Source organism: Panthera leo, chromosome A1, assembly GCF_018350215.1.
Source record: "Panthera leo isolate Ple1 chromosome A1, P.leo_Ple1_pat1.1, whole genome shotgun sequence".
NCBI lineage: Eukaryota > Metazoa > Chordata > Mammalia > Carnivora > Felidae > Panthera > Panthera leo.
In genome coordinates this window covers 170,867,497-170,888,879 of record NC_056679.1, presented here as the reverse complement: position 1 = coordinate 170,888,879, position 21,383 = coordinate 170,867,497, and the positions used below count along the sequence as shown (strand labels likewise).

The 21,383-nt window shown below is 37.7% G+C and overlaps 1 protein-coding gene and 1 long non-coding RNA gene across 3 annotated transcripts; one reads left to right on the top strand and one right to left on the bottom strand.

The window, feature by feature from the left end:
* The first annotated feature begins 253 nt into the window (after positions 1–253).
* On the top strand, positions 254–17,548 carry STARD4 (StAR related lipid transfer domain containing 4). 2 transcript variants are annotated; one of them, XM_042945109.1, is made up of 6 exons: positions 254–466; positions 7,375–7,504; positions 8,442–8,491; positions 12,852–12,978; positions 13,819–13,933; positions 14,836–17,548. In XM_042945109.1, exons 2-6 carry the CDS (start codon positions 7,400–7,402, stop codon positions 15,063–15,065), a joined length of 627 nt encoding a protein of 208 aa, XP_042801043.1. In that variant the 5' UTR covers positions 254–466; positions 7,375–7,399; the 3' UTR covers positions 15,066–17,548. The 2 variants fall into 2 exon arrangements, with proteins under 2 accessions (XP_042801043.1, XP_042801037.1); XM_042945103.1 differs by lacking the exon at positions 254–466 and adding an exon at positions 473–660.
* On the bottom strand, positions 7,145–15,020 carry LOC122223978. The gene is made up of 5 exons (XR_006204592.1): positions 14,934–15,020; positions 14,647–14,723; positions 10,461–10,517; positions 7,850–8,022; positions 7,145–7,365 (listed from the first exon to the last, which is right to left on the bottom strand). It is a non-coding gene; the product is annotated as an uncharacterized LOC122223978 (long non-coding RNA).
* Positions 17,549–21,383: the final 3,835 nt, after the last annotated feature.

Below are 21,383 nucleotides of genomic sequence, written 5' to 3'. Positions count from 1 at the left end.
CCTCTTGCGTTCGTATTTCTCCCAGTTGGATTTACTCTTGCAAAATTCTTGCGCCATTAATCCGCCGAGGGATACCCCGCCGGAGCCCGACCCACCCGCCTTCCCACACACCCAGGGAACCCTGCCGGGCTCCTGCCAGCCCACACTCACGAGGAATCATTCCATTTCCTGGCGACCAATCAGGGTTCCGTACGCTGCCGCGCCAGCCAATCCAAGCAAACACACGTTGCCCAGGCCAACTTCGGCCACTTGCTCTCGGGTGCGCCCGGGTTCGAGCTGCGGAAAAACTTGGTACTTTCCAATTGGCTGCAATGGCGGAGGTGGCCCGTAGCCCATTGGCTGCTGCCGCCCCGGCTCTGCCCGGCGTGGAAGCTGAGGGAGCTCCCGAGCGTCAGTGTTGCCCCAAGCCGTGAGTGCGGTGCGGCACGTCACGCCTAGCCACTTACCGCGCCTCGCTTTATCTAAGGTAGCGGTGGGTGGAGGCGCGGAGTTACGGCGGAAGTGAGGCGGCCGGGAGGGGAGGCGACAGGGGCGCCCGGGGCGCCCTGTCCGGGGCGTTTTCCGGAGCTGCTCCGGGCAGCGGGGCGGCGGAGGCCGGCGTGGAGGTCGGGGGTGGCGGACCCCGGCGTCCGGGCGGTGCAGACCTTACAAGTGAGGGAGGTAAGGTATCCCCGGAAGGACCCCAATGCTTGCACCTCGCCTCTCGGCACCGCTCACCAGCTTAAGGACTTGGATGCCCACTAGGCGTTTCTGCATCGCTTAAAAGGGGAAGGGGCAGTAAAAACCTCGCGTCCAGGGCCGCAGTGAAGATTCACTGAGGTCGCGTTCTGTGAGTGGGCACAGTGCTTCCTGGTTCGCAGTAGATGCACAGACAACGTAGGGTCCCATCTTCCCACACCAAGCTCTGAGTGATACTGATAAGAGGCAGCGTTTTCCGGTGCTTAACAATCTTCCAACCCCGATACTAAATGTATTAATTCATCTAAATCGCCAGTAATTTAGTGTTATTATCCCTAATGTACAGTTAAGAAAGATTACCTGAGCTATTTTGGGATCAGGAGCCAGGACAAAATGACAAATTCAGTATGATGTCAGATTTTTTTAATGTAAAGTCTCTTCTAGCTTGTGATCAACTTCCGGTGTTTTACAGAATAGACCTTTAGACTGTGAAGGCAGAAGCCCAGGGTTGGAATTCTGACTCTGTCGCTTATTAGCTGTGTGATTTTGGACAAAGTGACCTAATTTCATTGTTACTACTTTGTAAAATCAGTATAATAGGATCGGCTTTGAAGGTTGTTGATGAGGATTAAATGAAATAATACAATTTAAAGTGGCCAGGAAGACTGGGCACATAGTAAGTGATCAATAAATGTTAGCTATTATTATTTTAAGTAAAGGATTAGAGCATTAGGAGTTCAAAGATGACCTTGGACTCAAACTTAAAGCTGAAATATCATTAGAATTTTTTAAGTTTACTTATTTATTTTGAGAGAGAGGGAAACAGAGAATCCCAAGCAGATGTCAGTGCGCTGTCAGTGCAGAACCCCCATGGGGGATCGAACTCACAAACTGTGAGATGATCTGAGCCCAAACCAAGAGTTGGTTGCTTTACCTACTGAGCCACCCAGGTGTCCCAAGGTATCATTAGAATTTAATATTGCCTTAACTGTTGTAAAAAGTCTCAACATGGTTGTAAAGCTAATACTAAAGCTAAAGTGAGCACTGAAACAGAGGGACATTGGTGACATTGTAGAAGTAGGCTTTTCTGTTGGATTCTTGCTATAGCCAGTCTCAAAAATGAGAACCTACTGTTTTTGAGTTTGAAAACTAAATTACAAATTCAAAATTGATTGGAAATCAAGGATATGCTGAAATGTTTATGTTAGGTGGGAAAATAATTTAATTTACAAGGCCTTGGTTTGCACAATATCTTGGGGGAAAATCTATGGCATGCTAAATTGAAGCTATTCAACTAAATGAAACCCTTATCAATTGGGAAATTGAAGTTTAAACAATTCTGTTAATAGTTTCTTTCAATGGTGAATTCTGACTTCATATTACATAAGTACGGGTTTTTACAACATTTCACTTTATATTAGAGGTTAAAGTGTTTTTTATGTTTCATATTTAAAATAGAACCTATGGCCATCTCCTTGTGATGTAAATTAAAAAAAAATTTTTTTTTAAAAGTTTATGTATTTTTGAGACAGAGAGAGACAGAGCATGAACAGGGGAGGGTCAGAGAGAGAGGGAGACACAGAATCTGAAACAGGCTCCAGGCTCTGAGCTGTCAGCACAGAGCCCGACGCGGGGCTCGAACTCACGGACTGCGAGATCATGACCTGAGCTGAAGTCTGACGCTTAACCAACTGAGCCACCCAGGCGCCCCATTGTGATGTAAATTTAATGAAAATTGGAGTTGTATTGGTCACAGACTATGATGCTGAGAGATGGCCACAAGACAATTTTTAACTTGGGCAGGCTGCCCGCTTTATGATGGCAGCCACTGTCTACACTAGTGATTATTGCAAAGACATGGGCATAGGAAACATGAACAAAAAGTTTAGTCTAAAGTAAGGAAAAAAATGAAGGTGGACATTACTGAGCACTGAGGAATAGAACTGTCAAAAGTAGATAACCTTTTCTAAGGAGCTGCTAGATTCTGATATGATTAAGTGGTACCTGTTCTCTGAAATGTTAAGTGATGGAATTGGAGAGTTTCCTGATGTAGGTCAAGAAAGGGAATAAAAGAATTAGTAAGAGGGAGTTCAGAATAGTATTTAGAACATTTTTCTCACATTCTTCACAGATGGAGATTTTAGTAGAGCATATTGTATACTTTCCTTTCAATTAATGTGAGTACCCTGCTTTATTAGGAGAGCATCAAGACCTTGATAATAACTCCATACTGCCCAACCCCCAATTCGGGAATATGTTTTGAGAGATATGTTATGCCTGCCCACACACAGATAGTTCAGACAGTAGCCATATTCTCTTTTGGACTTAATCTTGATGAAAAAAGTCCATGCAAGAATGAACTGCCTGGTTAAATACTTCATTGGGCTAAAAAAGAGCTTTCTGAGTTTACACTTACTTTGTTTTCCTTTCCTACCTCCTACTCCAGTACCCTTAAAAGAGGCTCATTACTAGTTTTTAATGTTTTAGCTTTTGTTGTTGTTGCAATTAAAAATTTATTTAAAAGGTGGAATAAGTCAAATTTGAGAGCAAAGACTGGATTATATCCATTTCTTTAGTTCCAGGACCTGGTATATGCTAGATATTTGGCAAATAGTAGACTTACTTGAGAAATTGCTGTATTTAATTATGGCAAAGAATGTTTTAGTCATTCAGAAGCTCAAGGATGATTGGTGTAAATGGGCCCATCTTAGATATCTTGAGGTATTTCATAAGTGAGGCTAGTAGCTCACCATCTACCTCTTTTTCCCACTTTTATTTACTGGGTTCCTACTGCATGTTAGCTAGACTTAAGGAGGATAACATTGAGCAAGTCACACTTCTTGCCCCAAAAGATTTACAGTTAAATTGGAAACGATGACAAGTGAATAATTACAGAGTTGCTGTGAGAAACGTTGGTGGGGTAGGGGGAAGCTAACCTAGTTGTTACAGGAGTCCAGGAAAGAAGAGTAGAAATTAGGCAATAAAGCTCAGCCAGATCATAAAAGGGCCCATGAGCCACATTAAGGAGTTTGACTTTATAGTGATCAGTAAGAGCGATCAGAAAGATTACTAAGGTAAGCACCTCAAAGATTCAGATTCTCATCTTTATAGGTAGTTTTTCTGGCTCACATTTGTGTAATGGATTTGCACAAAGATGATGTTGTCAATGATAATAGCATCCTTACATTTCATCTTTGATTTCTATCAAGGAGTTTTGAAAAAATATCTTATCTGCCAACCACAGGAACCTGGCAGGCAGCCTTTGGGTTTACAGAATATTGTTTGATCATAACAATCCTAGTAATAGATTAGTTTTTCAAGTCTTCTCTAAGAATTTGTGCTTGTTTGTAACATACCTTTGATTAAGGTCGTTGTACTGGCTACCAAGTCAGCTTGAGGGGGAAATCGGATATATTCTTGACTGACATACTTTTTGAATGAGATCATCCACTTTTTAGTCTTTGGGTGAGATCTATATTTTGCATCACTTACATAGATCCTAAATTCTACATTATTGAATTTTATATATATACTTTGCCATGTTTCTGAAAGGATATACCACCCCAAAATATACCACTTTGGAATAGGGATTATTTTGAGCTGAAGGCAGTCAGCAGCAAATGCAGAAAGAGCTGTTTTCCCTCCCATTACTGCCTAAAAGTAGGACATAAACTTCCCTTTGTGAAGGTCTTCCTTCTCTTCTCTCCTATACCAGAAGGAGGACAACTCATCACTGGGCACAGAGTTGACACCGTGATTGTCTGAACAAACAAACTTTACTACAATAACTCTTATCTTCTATTAGTTTTCTCTCATATATTTCCTCATAATTTACCACCACTAGAAGCCCAGCCCCCTCTTCCTTTGTTTTATCACTTTTCCACAATTTATCACCCTTTGTTAAAATGGTGTATAAGCCCTAGGTCCAACTGCTTTTTTGGATCTCCATTTCTTTATTGTGAAGGCTTCTGTGCACATAAAAATTAAAATATCAATAGTGAATAAAATGTATATGCCTTTTCTCCTGTTAATATACCTTTGTCAATTTAATTTGTAGGTCTCAGAGACAGAACCTAAGAGAGTAGAGAAAAAGGTTTTTTTCCTCCCCTACAGTTCTATATCATCTTATTGTTTATCATTTTGAATGTCTTGTGTGCCCTGCTTTATGCTATTTAAATATTGACTACAATATTGATTTATTTCTGTCACCTTTAGTTTTTAGACCGGTGGTTCTCACCCCTGGCTGGATAACAGAATAATTAGCAAGGCTTTTTAACGAACTTAGATTATGGGGGCCTGCTCCAGATCAGGGCCCCTGAATCACACTATCTGCACTGGGCCCTGAAATGCAACATCTAAAAACAGTGTCAAAGAAAACCAGAGGCAGACAGAAGTTAAAGTGGTAAAGGCAAATCTTATTCAAGAACTATTGCAATAATGGAGAATAAACCTCAGTGTAGAACTACAGTCCATTCTGAATACAACAGAGACAAGTGGGGATTTGTTGTCAAGGAGCAGGGTGGGGTGGGTGTCCAGTGGATGGAAAATTGCTAAGAGGAAACATTAGGGGGAAGGGGAATTCTGGCTAAATTGACATAGGATTCGTGCTGAACACAGGGCAGTGTGACAAGATCAAGGGTAGGTTGAGGAATTTTTGAGGGTGAGGGGTTTTCGGTAAACTGGCTCAGCAGGATTCTTGATAGAACTGAACCTTGGGGGCCAAGGACAAGCCTAAGAACAAGGCTTGGTTAAAAAGAGCACTCAGAAGAGACTAGGGAGGGAATCTTTGTTAACAGCAACAACTACTACAAAATGTAACAAAGGTGATCCTGATGTATGCATTTGTCCTTGAGAATTACAGCCCCATTCCCATAGAGGTTTGAGGCTTGACATTTCATGTAGATCTTTTCTTGATCTCCTTTGTAGTAGTAACTTGATGGTTCTGTAAACTGTGCAGCTTTTGCCCAGAAGCTTTTTCTCCTTTATCCTTTTTACTGGAGTGCACCAAGGCATCAAAAGGACACAAAATTAAAATAAAACAATTCTTGTTTTGAAGCAAACACACTTCAACAAATATTAAGGACCTATTGTGTTCCAGGCAGTGTTCTAGTTGGTGGGGAAACACTGGTAAGTAAGGCAGACAAAGGCCCCTGCTTTGTTAGTTGAAGATGCGATGGTGAAAGAGTAGAATACAGTACACCAATAAATAAACAGGTTAATTTCATAATGTGATAAGCACCAGGAAGAAAATAAAAGAAGGATATAATGATGACTTGTAGAAGGCTGTATTTAAGACAGGAGGTTTAAAATGAAGTTGTCATTACAAGTTGTTATTAGTCATGCTCAGATTTGGGATTTAATAATGCAGCATAGAAATAGCAAGTGCAAAGCCCAAAGTCAGTGACAGGCTTGGCCTATTTGAGGGACAGAAAGAAAACCAGTAGGACAAGAATATTGTAGGCAGTGAGGCTTTGACTTTGAGCTACTGGCTCAATTTCCATTGTAAAAATAAATTGTTAAGATGGGGAAGACTGAGTCAAATTGAGGGAAGCCTGGGGAAGCAAGAGGTACCCACTGGGATGAAGCTCTAACTAGGCTTCTGGATCTGGGACTTTGGGGTGCTGTCTCTCCCCATTTCCCCCTCTCTCCTTTGGTCTTTCCACACTTCGGCCTCAGGATAGCCAGATTTTTTGCATGCTTGCATGTTAATCAAAGACTCCTGGAGCGATTATTCTAAAAGAAACCTGCAGAACTGCATGGACTTTTCTAACCCAGCCTACAAAGTCATGCAGTCACAGACCACTTCTTGATGGGAAGTATATCAAAGAATTTGCAGCAATGTATTAAAACCAACACATTACAGAACCCCTCATTATATTAAGTTTATTATCTTTAAGGCTAGTAATCATTGCTCTTTAAAAACATTGTTGAATAGTAGCTTATCTTTGGAATTGTGAATAATATAGTACTTTTATTTTTTATACAGTTAAAATTATTGCCTTAAAATTATGAACCATTTGTTTATGCTGTACTAGTAGTTCTAAAAGTCTTCCTATGACCTCCTTCCTTACACAGATACCTTACTGAGTACTGTAACATCTCACTGAATGAAATAAAATATTGAAAACGGTACAGTTCTTCAAACTTTTGAAATTGTTCAGAGTTCTGTAGCCCTATCCTGAAAGAATGTATGAGCAGGTTTCTGCTTGTGCTTGTTGTTCATTTGTTTGCTAGAATGAGTCCTAAATCTGTTGGATGTTAAATTAAAATTTTAATGGCTGAAGCTCTAAGGACTTTTTTAAAGAATTTATTCCTTGTGTATTTATTTTTATAGTTTGGAAACAGCAATTTTTTTTTTCTTTAAGTTATCTAGAATTCTATAATGTATATCTTTTTGTTATATTCTATTAGGAAGGGAAATAGGATTGTGTTTTATTTTTATAGGAATAATTTTAATAACTCAAAATATGTGATTCTCATCCTTGATTAGGTGTTATTCATCTTGGAAGCTTTTAGGAAAACTATGCCCAGGTCCTACTCTCAGAGATTCTGAATAGTTGATTTGGGGTGGGATTCAGGTGTAAGTATCTTTGACAGCTCCCCAGGTGATTCTGTTATGAAGCCAGATTTGAGACTCCTCGGTCTACTGCGTCAAACTGTGATCTTTGCTGATGCTAATCCTTGTCTCTGTAACAGGAAAAAGGAAAAAAGAAAAAAAAAAATGGAAGGCCTGCCTGATGCTGCTGACTTTGCGACTAGACTTAAAAACACTCTCATCCAGTATCATAGCATTGAAGACGATAAGTGGCGAGTTGCCAAGAAAATGGTAAGTTATTTAAATTACTTCTATTTGGGGTTTATCCTTTATCTAATGAGTTGGTTGATGACTTTCAAAATGGTAAGGGAAAATAGGACCATTCTTTGGAAAGATGTGCAGGATAGATAATTATGCTAATAAAATCAGTGTTTTTACATCTCACCAAGGCAAAAACGTAATAATCCTGTACTGCTTTCATTACTGCTTTAGCTAGCGGACATGAGAATAGACTCTTGGCAACAAGAGCCTATAGTATAGCTTCTAAAGTCAACATATAGAATGTATGGATAGTTTGGAAGAGTTTCAGATATTTCAGTAAGCCTGTGAGGGTGGCCATTTCGTTTTCTTTCTTACCAGTGGGACTTGTCCAAACTATCACATGGCTGAGTGTTGACAGAAGTAGCCCTGGATCCAGGACTCTTGCAGTGAAGCACTCTAGCTTGTCTGATGGTCAAGATTTCTTGGGAAATGATCAGAAAAAGGATGTAGGGACTAATTCAAGGTAGCACTGCCATAATAGCTGTGACCTGTTTGATTTAAAAAAATATACATGAGCAAGGTCAGAATGAAATATTCAGCATTCCTTTTGTCTTAGTCTAAATGTGTCAGTAATGGTAAATAGATAAGATTGGAGTGAGGCAAATAATAATGGCTGGCAAGACAGAGCCTTCACTGGATCTTAACAGTGTTTGGATCTCATTAAGCTACTAAAAAATCTTTTTTGGAGGTCTGTACTTTAAGGAAGATGTGAAGAACTTTAGGAAACAGAAGAAATTCAGATATGGATCATTTGATGGCATAAAAGACTTCTATGTATCTCTTTGAATATTTACTTAAGTTTTATTTTAATGCAAGGACATGCTCTGCAATTTGAAATTGTTGGTTTTATGTCCACATTTCTAGCTAGGTGATTATTTATGTCCATATACTGTTTTTATTTTTCTAGAAAGATGTAACAATTTGGAGAAAACCTTCAGAAGAATTTAATGGATACCTGTAAGTAAATTCTTCTAGTTTTATGTAGCTCTTAAGACATTGCCAAATTTCCTATATATAAATGATCACTAAGTCATCATTGCCAGTGAAATTTGGCTTTAATATTTTAAACTTTCTGGGAAGCAAATCACCTTATGAATTCAGAGTCTTAAAATGTCTATATCCCTTGTGGACTGAGGTGGTGGTAAGGGAATCATAAATAATGATATCAAATGGCCGATAAAATCTTAACTTCTTAGCATGTTGTATAAGACCTTTCTAGTCTTCTATATTTACTCAGTGCTATAGCATACTTTATTCTAAGAATTCATCTTAAAGAAATCATAAGAAAGATAATAGTTGAGTACTTATCTCTTCCATCACAGCATTACTTACAATATTAAAAATTACAAACAACTTGAATAATCAATAGAGAATGGTTAAATTTTGAAACGTGGTATCTTACAGTCTTTAAAAACTACATTTTGGGGCGCCTGGGTGGCACAGTCGGTTAAGCGGCCGACTTCAGCCAGGTCACGATCTCGCGGTCCGTGAGTTCGAGCCCCGCGTCAGGCTCTGGGCTGATGGCTCAGAGCCTGGAGCCTGTTTCCGATTCTGTGTCTCCCTCTCTCTCTGCCCCTCCCCCGTTCATGCTCTGTCTCTCTCTGTCCCAAAAAAAAAAAAAAAAAAAAAAAAAAAAAGTTGAAAAGAAAAAGAAAAATAAATAAATAAATAAAAACTACATTTTAAAATATTATTTAAAAACCCAAGAAAATGCTCACAATGTAATGTAAAGTGAATAAAGCAGAATACCAAATTGCAGGTAGCACAATTGTGAGTTGACTTTATATATATATTTTTAAATTTTTTTTAATGTTTATTTTTGAGAGAGAGAGAGAGAGAGACAGAGTGCAAGGTGGGGAGGAGCAGAGAGAGAGGGAGACACAGAACCCAAAGCTCTAGGCTTTGAGCTGTCAGCACCAGAGCCCGACACAGGGCTCAAACCCACAAACTGCAAGATCATGACCTGAGCCGAAGTTGGCCACTTAGCCGACTGAGCCACCCAGGTGCCCCTATATACTTTTATATATTAAAATGTTTTTACTTGGAGCTCCTGGTGGCTCATTCAGATGTGCGTCTGACCCTTGATTTCAGCTCAGGTCATGATCCCAAGGTTGTGGGATCGAGCCCCGTGTAGGACTCTGTGCTGATAGGGCAAAGCCTGCTTGGGATGCTGGCCTTCCCTCTGCCCCTCCCCTGCTTGCTGGAGCACACATGTGTGCACGCTCTCTGTCTCTAAAATAAAAAAATAAAAAATAAATGTTTTTACTTAACACCAAACATATACCTCTAGATTGCAGTTTTATATGTGATTTTTGTTTCCATTTTTTTTGGTATTTACATATAGTTGAACACGAATTACGCTTTTAACCAGAAAAAAAATAATTGTTTTTTAAAGCCAGTGGAGACAATTGCCTTGTGTAATTGCAGTGGAATGTTCACATCCTTGGGACTCAGCCCTTTTAAAAATGAAACTGTTCTGAAGTATAATACCAAAGATAGCATTTCCAGAAAAATGAGTTATACAATATTTATGTCAAGGACCAGGAAACTGGAGTTGCGGATTAAGCATTGTAAGCAAGTGTGAATTAATCATTTAGATCACCAATTCCCAGTAGGGGTTGAAAAGCATAAAAAGTGCCAAGAGAGCATTACACTTGGTGATTTGAGAGAACTTCGTAGGAGAGTCAGCATATGAGCTGACCTTTAAAGGAGGAATGGCTATTTCTTAGGGAATGAAGAACTGATTCGTATTCCAGGCAGAGGGGATTGCATCTCCTCCAGAAACACACATGGGAAACACTCTAAGGAGTTTGTTTAGGGAAGTAGAAGTTGTGTTCGTATAGCTGGAGCATAAAGTAAGGGTGAGGAGAGCATATGTCTGAAGGATTTTTGAATTCTAGAATAAGAAATTCAGTATTGCACTTACCCTTGTTTACCCCTGACCTCCCAGGTCCTCAAAGATTTTGAACTTCCTCTGATAGCACTGCGAAAAATGGAACATGGAAATGAGTGTGGAGAGTTTAGAGAAGAGGTTTTGCCCTGGGAATCCATGGCTAGCTTTTTGAAGTTTCCTTAAGATCATATATATAATTTGGGGTCAATGTTATATTCCTGGGAAGAGATCTTTGGCTTTTTTTTTTTTTTTTTTTTTTTTTTTAAGAAACTTAAAGAGACATGTGATCCAAAGAGCTAGAAATGGTTGCAGTGTCGAGTTGGACGCAGAGTGGCCTAACTAAGTGGGAGTTGATAAGGGCAGGTGAACGTGACAGAGATCTAAAGGTGGTGGAGGTAATGATAGCTAACATTTATTGAGAGCCAAATATTGTCCTGAGCACTTTACATTTAGGAAGTCATCTTGATAAAACATGGTGACTTTAGTTGTGACTACTGAAATAGGGTTGAGAGAGTCCAAGTTGAATCCCACATATCTAATTTGGGTGACTGGATTAACTTGTATTGCCCCCACTCCCACCATCCACCCAAAGTTAGAGAACACAGGAGGGAAGAGCAGATTTAGGATAGGGGAGACAATATAAGTTTGAGCTGGAAGCATTTACAAGACGATAAAACAGCTTCAGATGCTTTAAAAAAACTTTTAGAGGGGCGCCTGGGTGGCTCAGTAGGTTAAGCGTTCTCCTCTTGATTTCAGCTCGGGTCATGATTTTGTGGTTCTTGAGATCGAGCCCCATGCCAGGCTCTGCACTGACAGTGTGGAGCCTGCTTGGGATTCTCTCTCTCCCCCTCTCTCTGCCCCTCCCCCACGCACATGCATGCTCTCTTCTCTCTCTCCCTGAAAATAAATAAATACACTTAGAAAAAAGACTTTTAGAAAGACCCCCCTCTGAAAGGTTACTGATAGAGTTAAAGCTGGTCTATCTCTCATTTCTTCTCTTTTCTTTCCTCCCCAGTTAACTAGTATCTTAAAGTGTATGTTATTCCTGTTTTATTCTTTGACCACATATGTGTGTGTGTTTCCGTCAGTAATTTCCTTTAATTTTTTCCATTTAACATTGTGTTTTCAAGATTTAGCCATGTTGTTACATGTAGACCTATTCTTCCATGTTCATAAGAAAATGCTGCGATGTGTTTACCTGTATTTGCAAATTTGCCTACTGACAAATTTTTAGGTTGTTGTCAGTTATCCCTTATAAGGTACAGTGCTATAGTAAACTTCTTAGGTATTTGTCTCCTACACACGTGTGATTTTCTTTGGGCGTGCACCTGGGTTGGCTATACTAGACGTTAACCAAATTGCTCTCTAAAGTGATGGTAGCAGTCTGAGAGTTCTCATTCCCTTCCATTCAGTACTGGTTATGTTTTTAATCTCTGCCAATCTCAGGGGTGTGAGATGGTATCTTGTTGCTATTTGCTTGATTATGAGTGAAGTTGAGCATCTTTTCTAAATTTATCGACATTTCAGGGCAATCTTAACGTATCCTTTGCCCATCTTTTCTTTAGATTATATTTGTCTCATTCGTTTATAGGAATTAATTATGTATTCTCTGTAATAATTATGTCTGTTCATATGTGTTGCACATGCCTTCTTCCAGTCTGTGCTGGTTTTAAAAGAAACTTACTAATTTTGTCATTTGTGATATGCAAGTTTTTAATTTCAACTGTCTCATATTATTTGTGTTTTTGTGTGATTTATGTATTCAAGAAATCCCCCTGTATCTTGAGTTCACAAAGTTCAAAGTTTTAAATTTTATGTGGTGGTTTTTAGTCTATCTGGAATTAATTGTTTTGAATGCTGTCAAGTAGCGGTTCAGTTTTTAATTTCTCTATTAGGATAAGTGTTGAATCAAAGCACCATTTATGGAATAGTACATCCTTTCCCCATTGATATGTAATGCCACCTTTGAAACATGCCAAGTTCTGATAAAATTCACGAGCCAATCCTCGGTGTTCTCTTCCTGGGTGACCTATTTTTCTTTTCTTGTCATAAAAAAGTTTTTGAAAGAGCAAAAATATATGTATACTAATAACATGTTAGAGCATAACTGAAAAAAGAACAGCATACAAAATAGATGAAGCATTAGCGTTCTGCCAACTGTTTTCAGCTATCCCGTAACGTGAAGGTACTTTACTATGTTCATGACAACATAATTTGCCATGCATATCTTATCAGATTTGAGGGCAAACAGTACAGTCTGATAAAATAATTGACATCACTACATTTATCAGAAAAACAGTTGGGATTTACTCCCTTTAAAAAATCTTTGTTAACTTGTACTCTTTTTGAAGTTAGCTCTGAACGATGCGGGCATGCTGAGATTTTTCATTCTAATAGCATTTGACTTTAATATTCTTTCTCCAGTTTCAAAGCCCAAGGTGTTATAGATGACATCGTCAATAGTGTAATAGACCATATACGCCCCGGTCCCTGTCGCTTGGATTGGGACAGCTTAATGACTTCAATGGATATTTTGGAACACTTTGAAGAGGTATTTATTTAGAAACATTACTTCAGATTGTGTGTGTGTTTGTGAGAGAGAGGCAGAGAGACAGAGTGAGCATGTAAGCATGAGCATGTATACATACACGTATTCATTGCTTTGAGAGTAGGTAGTCACGGCAAAGATCTCATAGGGGAATCCTTGATGCCTTTTAAAAAGCTTGAGTTTCCTCATATTAACTAATGAATATTCGTCAGAAGTGAATTTGTTTTCCACAATAGCTCTACACTTGCTGCTTAAGAAAATTGTCAGCGTCTTTAATGAGGCTTTGAAATCTAAAATTCTGAAAACACCACCATCGTATTCAGGTTTCTAGGTAATTGTATGTTTTTCCATTAATTATTAAGCCAAAATTAAAGACCAAAGATAAAAATGCCACCTTAGGCATTAGAGAATTATGTAACCAAAGTGGGTTGTCTTCTTTTTCTATTTTTATTAATTCATTCTTGCCATGTTTGAATTTCTTTATTGAACTATTTGGTGTTTTAGTCCAAGGATTTGTGGATTTTATTTTAAACACCTGTAGTCTACACCATCTATTTCCATGTTGAATATCATATAGGATAAAAGGCCACTGTATTGAATTAGAGATTTGGATACTGGGCAACTTAACTCTTTGTGTTTTGATCATATATCTTATTCACAAACATACAGTAGCAGTGATATTTAGAATAGAGATCTAAACCTGTAAGAATCACTGTAAGAATTGTTATCAATAATAATTATAATACATTTTAAATGAGTATCAGTTTTTTACTAAAGATTAATTAGTGATACATGAGTCAATATATATTTCCTTAGTAATACCTCTTACCTGTTCCCTTTCAGAATTGCTGTGTGATGCGTTATACTACTGCTGGCCAGCTTTGGAATATAATTTCCCCAAGAGAGTTTGTTGATTTCTCCTACACTGTGGGCTATGAAGAAGGGCTTCTATCCTGTGGTAATTATATCAAAACCTTAAACTTTTTTTCATTTGTTTTAAATATTTGAGTTTTCTAGGCTGGATGTTTCTTTCTACGTGAGATATATTTTCAGCCTTCACACTTATTTTGTAATCACTTTAAGCTTTGCAAACACCCTAGGAAGTAAAATAACAATATCAAGTAGGGTTTGGGAATCTTTCTGGTAAGTTTTTTTTTCTCAGTTACATGGTAGCTTCCACGTTGTGGCTGACAAATATGAGTTAAATGACTGCCTATGAGAAAGGGATATAGTAAATGGATTTCCTTTTAAGTCACTCTCAGAAAACAACTTCTTAGTCATATCCATAGAAAGAATAGACTTGGTATGTGTTAGAGTGTTTTTCTTTCCTTGAGCTGTATAATAGTTGTCTTCTAAAAATTAAAAATACTGCTCTTAGAAGGCTCCTGCTTTCTGAAATAGATCTATAGGTAAATTGATCTTTTTTTTATGTGTAGTATATACTTGAGTTAGCAGTTGTAGGTAAGTATCTCCTTGTTCACTCTTAACCAGCCAGTACCAAAGTTGGATGTGGTAGTGCCTTTAGGGAGTAGTGGTGGGACCATAGTTTTGATTTTTGGTACCTTGAAGCCTGGATGCTACAGCCACAATTCATAGTTTCCAAGGAGTTACCAGGATGACATAATGTTACCTATTCTGATGTGACTAGAACTTTCTCCATTACCTACTTACCAGCCCCCTGCCAGAATTCTAGTTGGTAATTATCTTTTTCATTCTTCCATGGTCACTCTTAGGGCTTAGTTTTTCATCTACATGGATAAGAAGAAAAATAGTTAAACAAGATATCTGATGATAATTTTTAATGAGAGTTTTAGACTAATCTCAGTCACTGCTAAGTGTTAATTTAAAATTTCCTTGTAGGGGTAAGTCTTGACTGGAGTGAAAAGAGACCAGAATTTATTCGTGGATATAACCATCCCTGTGGTTGGTTTTGTGTTCCGCTTAAAGACAATCCTCACCAGAGTCTTTTGACAGGCTATATTCAGACGGATCTGCGTGGGATGATTCCGCAGTCTGCAGTCAACACAGCCATGGCAAGCACTTTAATCAACTTCTATGGTGATTTACAAAAAGCCTTACAAAAGGCATAATATGTTTAAACTTGTAGTATAGTAGACCCCAGAGTCAACTTTTGCTCTCAGCTGCGTGGCCTGTAAAAATCATCCTTTCCTCTCCTCCATGTAGCCTGTGGAAACATTTGAGATGATTTGTTGGTTTATTTTATTCCCAAACTAAATAGTTATCTAAGAGAGGGCATTTCAGTTTTCTTAAATAGTTACTTGCACAGTGTTTGGTACAGCAGTGTGTCTGAGCATGGGGAGTATGACAGAGATCCATGAAGAAGTAGGTATACTTCTTTGACCTAAACTCTTTAGAAACTGAGTAGTGACTCAGTATGAATATTTTGCCTGCTTGGAAATTAGAGAAAGCATAAGCTTCATGCTATTAGTTAAAATCATCTATTTTAGAGGTTTATGAACATTTTATAAGTTTTAACTTTTTCTGGAAGTTAAATATTAGTGTTTTACTTTGGTATGCTATATGAGTTTGTCAATATCTTAGACAAAAGAAAAAAGCTGTTTATATTTTGTAAAGGTGATTTTCATTGTCAGTTGACTTGCACTACTTTATAAGTATTGAAAAAATCAGAAATAAAAATAAAGTAACTATAAATACAATTCAAATACAATTCTGTTTTGATACCTAGATAACATTATTTTGTGGATATCTTTAAAAATGTATTTGTGTCTTTCTGTGAGTTTATTTTGGAAGTCTTAAAAAGCATTTATGCATGGATAAGACAGTACAAAACTGCCAAATGTGTGCTGGGGACACCACATTGATTGGGTTGTGTGAAAGGGTTGGGGGTATCCTCTATTCACCAACAGAAAATTATCTGTCTATAAAGTCAAATTCAGTGAATGTTTTCTTCATGTTTCATTTTTTTAAAGATAAGCCCTCAAGAAATAGCTTTAATTCTGAGAAGTATCTGATATTCTTTAGGAAAATAATGAGATTTTCAGTCTTTCTCATTTGACCCATGTTCATGTTTCAAAGTATCACTCACCTCATAAAGTATTACTGACTACATCATAAACATTGTGACAGATCTTCATCTGGTGCTTTAACAAATGCATTCATAGATTTATCCACATGCCTGGATGAGTCATTTTATAACTAGCATGGATGAGAATAGGTCCCTTGAGTCTAGGGCTGCCTTAAATGAACATTCCTGAATAATTTTAACATTCCAAATGATTCTTTGGCTTTTGAACTAACCACCTGGTTTACTTTTAAAATGAGATCTTGAGGCAACTCATTCAGTGTAGCCATGAAGATGTGTGTATTTATGTTCGTGTATGGGCACACGTTTTGAAATCTATCTTCGTGTTCAGTGTGAGTTCTTTATGTGGTACTATTACTGTTTCCATCATTTGTTTCTCCTTCTCCTCCTCCTCCCTTCCTCCTCTCTCTCCTCCTCCTCTTTTTTTCTCTTCCTTCTCCTCCACCTCTCCCTCCTTCCTTCCCTTACTCCCCTTCTTATTCTCCTTCTCCTTTTTCTCCTTTTTGATTAATATATTCCAGTGTGCTGTCTAGGATGGCAAAATACCAGCAGATGTCCAGTTACAGGGTGCCCAGATTGTGTGAGGGATTTGTGATTAGATTGCCTGAACTGGGTACCCCCAAAGCAAATAAACTGTCCACTCAGCAACTCTAATGTTCTCTTTGTCCTTTTCAACTTATACCTCCAATTAGTGATTACATAATCCACTGTTGAATTGGACCCATTGCACATAAAAGGACACTCATGGAAACATTTTTATTGCAATATTGAGTCATATGATAGTTTGAGAAATAGTATTTGAATTACCTGAAATGTATATGCAGCTTCTAGATGGCACTTTAGATCTGCTACATTCTAGCTGTACTTCTTTTTTTTTAACAGCCTTATTGAAATATAATTTACATGCTATACAACTTACTGGTTGTAAGTATACAATCCAGTAATTTTTGAATACAACTATAATTGTGCAGCCATCACCACAATCCAGCTTTAGAACATTTCCATCAACCAAAAAGATCCCTTTGCCTGTTTGCAGACTCATATCTAACCAAAGTTTAGCATAGTTGCCAGCATACAGGGGATGAGAAAGATTACAGCAGGTTTTATTTGGTTTTGTTTTTAAGAGTAGATTCTAAGTTCAGGTACCTCGTGGTAATATTTTAAATATGTTACCTGAAATACCATAATTATACAAAAATTTAATAATATGGGTTGGGATTACTATTAACATATAATTGAGTCTGCTTTTTCTGTACAGTGCTGTAGAAGAATGGAAAACTAATGTGAGCCGTATATATAATTTAAAATTTTCCAGTGGCCACATGAAAAAGATAAAAAGAAACAGGTGAAGTTAATTTTAATAATGTAATTTATTTAACTCAGTAGATCCCAAACATCATTTCAACAAATAATCAGTGTGAAAACTCAATAAGATAGATTACATTCTTCTTTGTTACTAATTCTTTGAAATCTCGTGTGTATTTTACTTACTTGGATTAGCCACATTAAAAAAAATTTTTTTTTAAATCTTTTTTAAATCTTTATTTAAATCTTTTTAAATTTTTTTAAATCTTTATTTATTTTTAAGAGGGGAGCGGGGAGGGGTACAGAGAGAGGGAGATATAGAATCCAAAGCAGGCTCCAGGCTCTGAGCTGTCAGCACAGAGCCCGATGCAGGGCTCAAACTCACAGATCGTGAGATCATGGCCTGACCTGAAGTCAGACACTTAACTGACTGAGCCACCTAGGTGCTCCTTGGATTAGCCACATTTTAAGTGTGCATTATCAACATTGGGCCAGTGGCCTGTATTTAATAGCACAGTTCTCTAGTATATGTATTAATTTGTGTTTTTATAATATGAAGTAATGAATTTCATGGAATTGCTCTCTTAAATACAAAATTTTTTTCTAATCTCTGGAGCCTTCAATGCTTGCTAAATGGGGACTTCTGAACATTAGAAATAAATCAGTTTGTAGTTGTTAATAATATAACAATTATAGCCAAAAAATGTTTTCCTTTAAATATAATTAATTTTTGTAGGGCAGTTAATGAAACAAAAAATATAATCTGCCTTGTTAGGTGGTTGATTATTTTTCTCTAGCTTATAGCTAGTTTGTATTAGAAACACATTTACACAGGGAATACTTGGCATAGTACTGTTTTCAGTACTTGTTACCTACTTTTTTAAGGACATTAGTTTCATACAAAAAAATAATAATTTATCATAACTGATACTTTTGGATGAAGTATTAGTTTGCATTGATAACTAACTCTTGATTAACCCTTGGAGTTTAACACAATACTTAGCAAAAATAATTGCAGGAATTTACTGGTTGCAGTTATGTATAATATGAATTGCTAGAGTGTTAAAGAGAGATTGTAAATGTTAAAAAATCTCTTCATTTTACTGTTGACTGATGTTGGATGTATTTGAAATTGTAGATTTCTACATGTAAGATTATCTCCCAATAAAAATAATTTTCTTTTTCTCCTTCCTCCCTCTTTCTTTATTAACTGAAGGACAAAGTATCAATGCTCAGGTTGAATTAAATTCACATCTCAGACAAAAACCTCTGTAACTGAGGTTGCCTCTGGAGAAGATGGGAAAACATTGCACAGTTTAAGCCTTTAATTATTTGTTGAGCTTTTAGGTATGAGTAATTCCCTTTGATGTAAACAAAAACTTTACCTGTTTACTCAAGAGCACACTAGCACCCTTAGAATCAGTGGTTAAAATCCAGATCCTTTTACTTACATGGATTCTGCAGGTATCCCAACCCAATGGATAAATTATGGAATCCAGAGAAGTTAGGGGACTTGACCGGGTTTCCATCAGAATGTGTGTCGTATAATCACTCGTCTGCTGTATTTTTCCCTTGCCTTTCTTACTCAACTTCTAGAAGTGGGGGGTGGTGGAATCTGAGCATAGAAGAAACATAGGAAGTTGGAATTATAATTCATTATTTTGTTGTTTCCAAAGATTTTACGTGTATAGTCAAATAAAAGTTTGTCTCTTGCAATTCAATAAAAGCTATACTATATATAGATTTTATTTTTTAAAAAGTTTATAATTCTTTTATGAGCCAATATGAAACTGGAACCTTTAATAAAAGCATGTTTTAATATAAACTGTGTATTTATTTTTAAATTGCTATGAAATATTTCAGAATAAAATTACTAGACATTCATAATCATTGACACTGTCTGAGTTGTATTAACCTTAAGTACTGGCAAATAGTTTCATGTATCTGAACTTAAAGTATGTAATTTAACTTTTTAAACTCTTACAAAAGAAAAATATAAACTGGAAAATAAAGATTAGTAACTCACATGCTTATCTCGCACCAAAGTCTCATATAATATTAGCCAAAATACTGCTGAATTTTGGTTTGCTATTATATAGCCAAGATGATGATGAATGTGATATTCCCTTATTTCAGTAACATATACACAGGGTTTGTTGTACCCACGTTTAAATAACTGTGTTAACTTGGCTAGGAATTGTCATAATTTCATTTGAAGTTGAAGAAATCCAGAAGTGAAGTGATGACACGGACCCTTGATCTATGTTACCACAAAGTATTATGGGTATTGTGGGCAGTATGCACTAGAAAATAATCACTATGACATGGTTTCAACAAACAGTATTTTTTCTCATTTACTAAAAAATCTGGATATAGGTAATTTAGGGTTTATCAGCTCAAAGATGTCAGGGCCAGAGTTTCTACAGTTTTTATCTTTCTCTCATAATGATAAGGTGACTGACTAGCCCTGAAAATTACATGTGCATTCAAGTCAAGAAGCAGGGGAAGGCATGGCAACATGCACTGGTCTCTTCTATCAGGGAAGCAAACGCTTTCCCAGAAGCCTCCACTAGCTCTCTTCTCCAGTAGTCTCTGCCACATGACCCCCCCCCCCCCCCCCGGCTGTAAGGATGGTTAGGGAGGCAAGCATAAGAATTTCCAGCCTCTTGAAGAGAGGGATGGTGATGAATGACTCTTTGGATAGCCAACCATAGCATCTCTTAGTGGATCAGCTCTGGAAAGTGTGTATAAGGCTCTTTCAAATGTCAGTAGGAAAATGATAAGACTACCAAAATAGAAATGAAAATAGCAAAATAGTCATTCACTTCATGAAAAACTTACTGGGCCTCTTTTACATGATAGACACTACATAGCTATTCTTAGAAGCAATGGAGCTGCTTCTGTAGGTTAATTTTTTTTAATGCTTATTTATTTTTGAGAGAGAGAGACATAGTGCAAACAGGGGAGGGGCAGAGAGAGAGGGAGACACAGAATCCAAAGCAGGCTCCAGGCTCGGAGCTGTCAGCACAGAGCCTGATGCGGAGCCCAAAATCACGAACTCAGATCATGACCTGAGCTGAAGTCGGATGCTTACCTGCCTGAGCCACCCAGGCACCCCATCTGTAGATTGTTAATGGCTGGTGTCAACAAGAATGACCTGTTTCTATTACACCGTAGTATTTTCAGAATATATAATAGGTGTTATTCTATTCCCCATAAGAGAATTATCTTATTCTATTCCCCTGGAGCAAAGGGTCCACTATGGATGAAGCCTTCTGTAGCTATGAGATGACAGAAAATTGCCGGAACACATGACCTGCAAATGTATCCCAGGAGTTGGAGGGTGGATGGATCCGTGCTACCTGTGTTATCAGCTGCACAGGTAATTACGGGGGTGTGGTGTGCTAGTAAAAATAATGTTGGAAGCATAGTGTAAAAGTGCTAAACTAGGCTTTTTAGTCATTATTTGGATAGTATTTTTTTTCAGGAGCTTTACCTTCCTATTTAGGTTTTGATTTAGTGACAGCCCTTAAGTACAAGGCAGCTGATTTTTTATGAAAGGAAGTAGTCCAGAGGTTGTGCAAAACTAGGTTGAAATAAAAATGTGTTCATATGGTTGGAAATGGACTTGCAGATGGGAGAGGTTATTTTTCTCTAGCATTTCCCACCATTGAGAAGTCACTGTTCGGGGTAAGTGTGTCTTTGCCACAAAGCATTTTGGACCCAATGGTAGTAGCAAGCTGCAATTCTGAGAGTTAGCCCCACTGTCACGTGATTCCCTTCCCCACAGATAATCTCACACAAATGCTCGCCCACTGACTGGCCAAGCTCAAGGCTTTCAGCTCTTTTTACAATTCATGCTGTTAACAATCAGCTTCTTAAGAGTGAAAGTGCAGTGTCTGCCTCTCATTCTCAGGTCCTGGAGGTTTGAAAGCACCATGATGAAGTAACCACTGAACATCATGTGGCCCAGCAATTCCACATTAGGATTATTTCCTTAGGATGGATTTCCCCAAACACTGAAAAGACTTTTAGTATT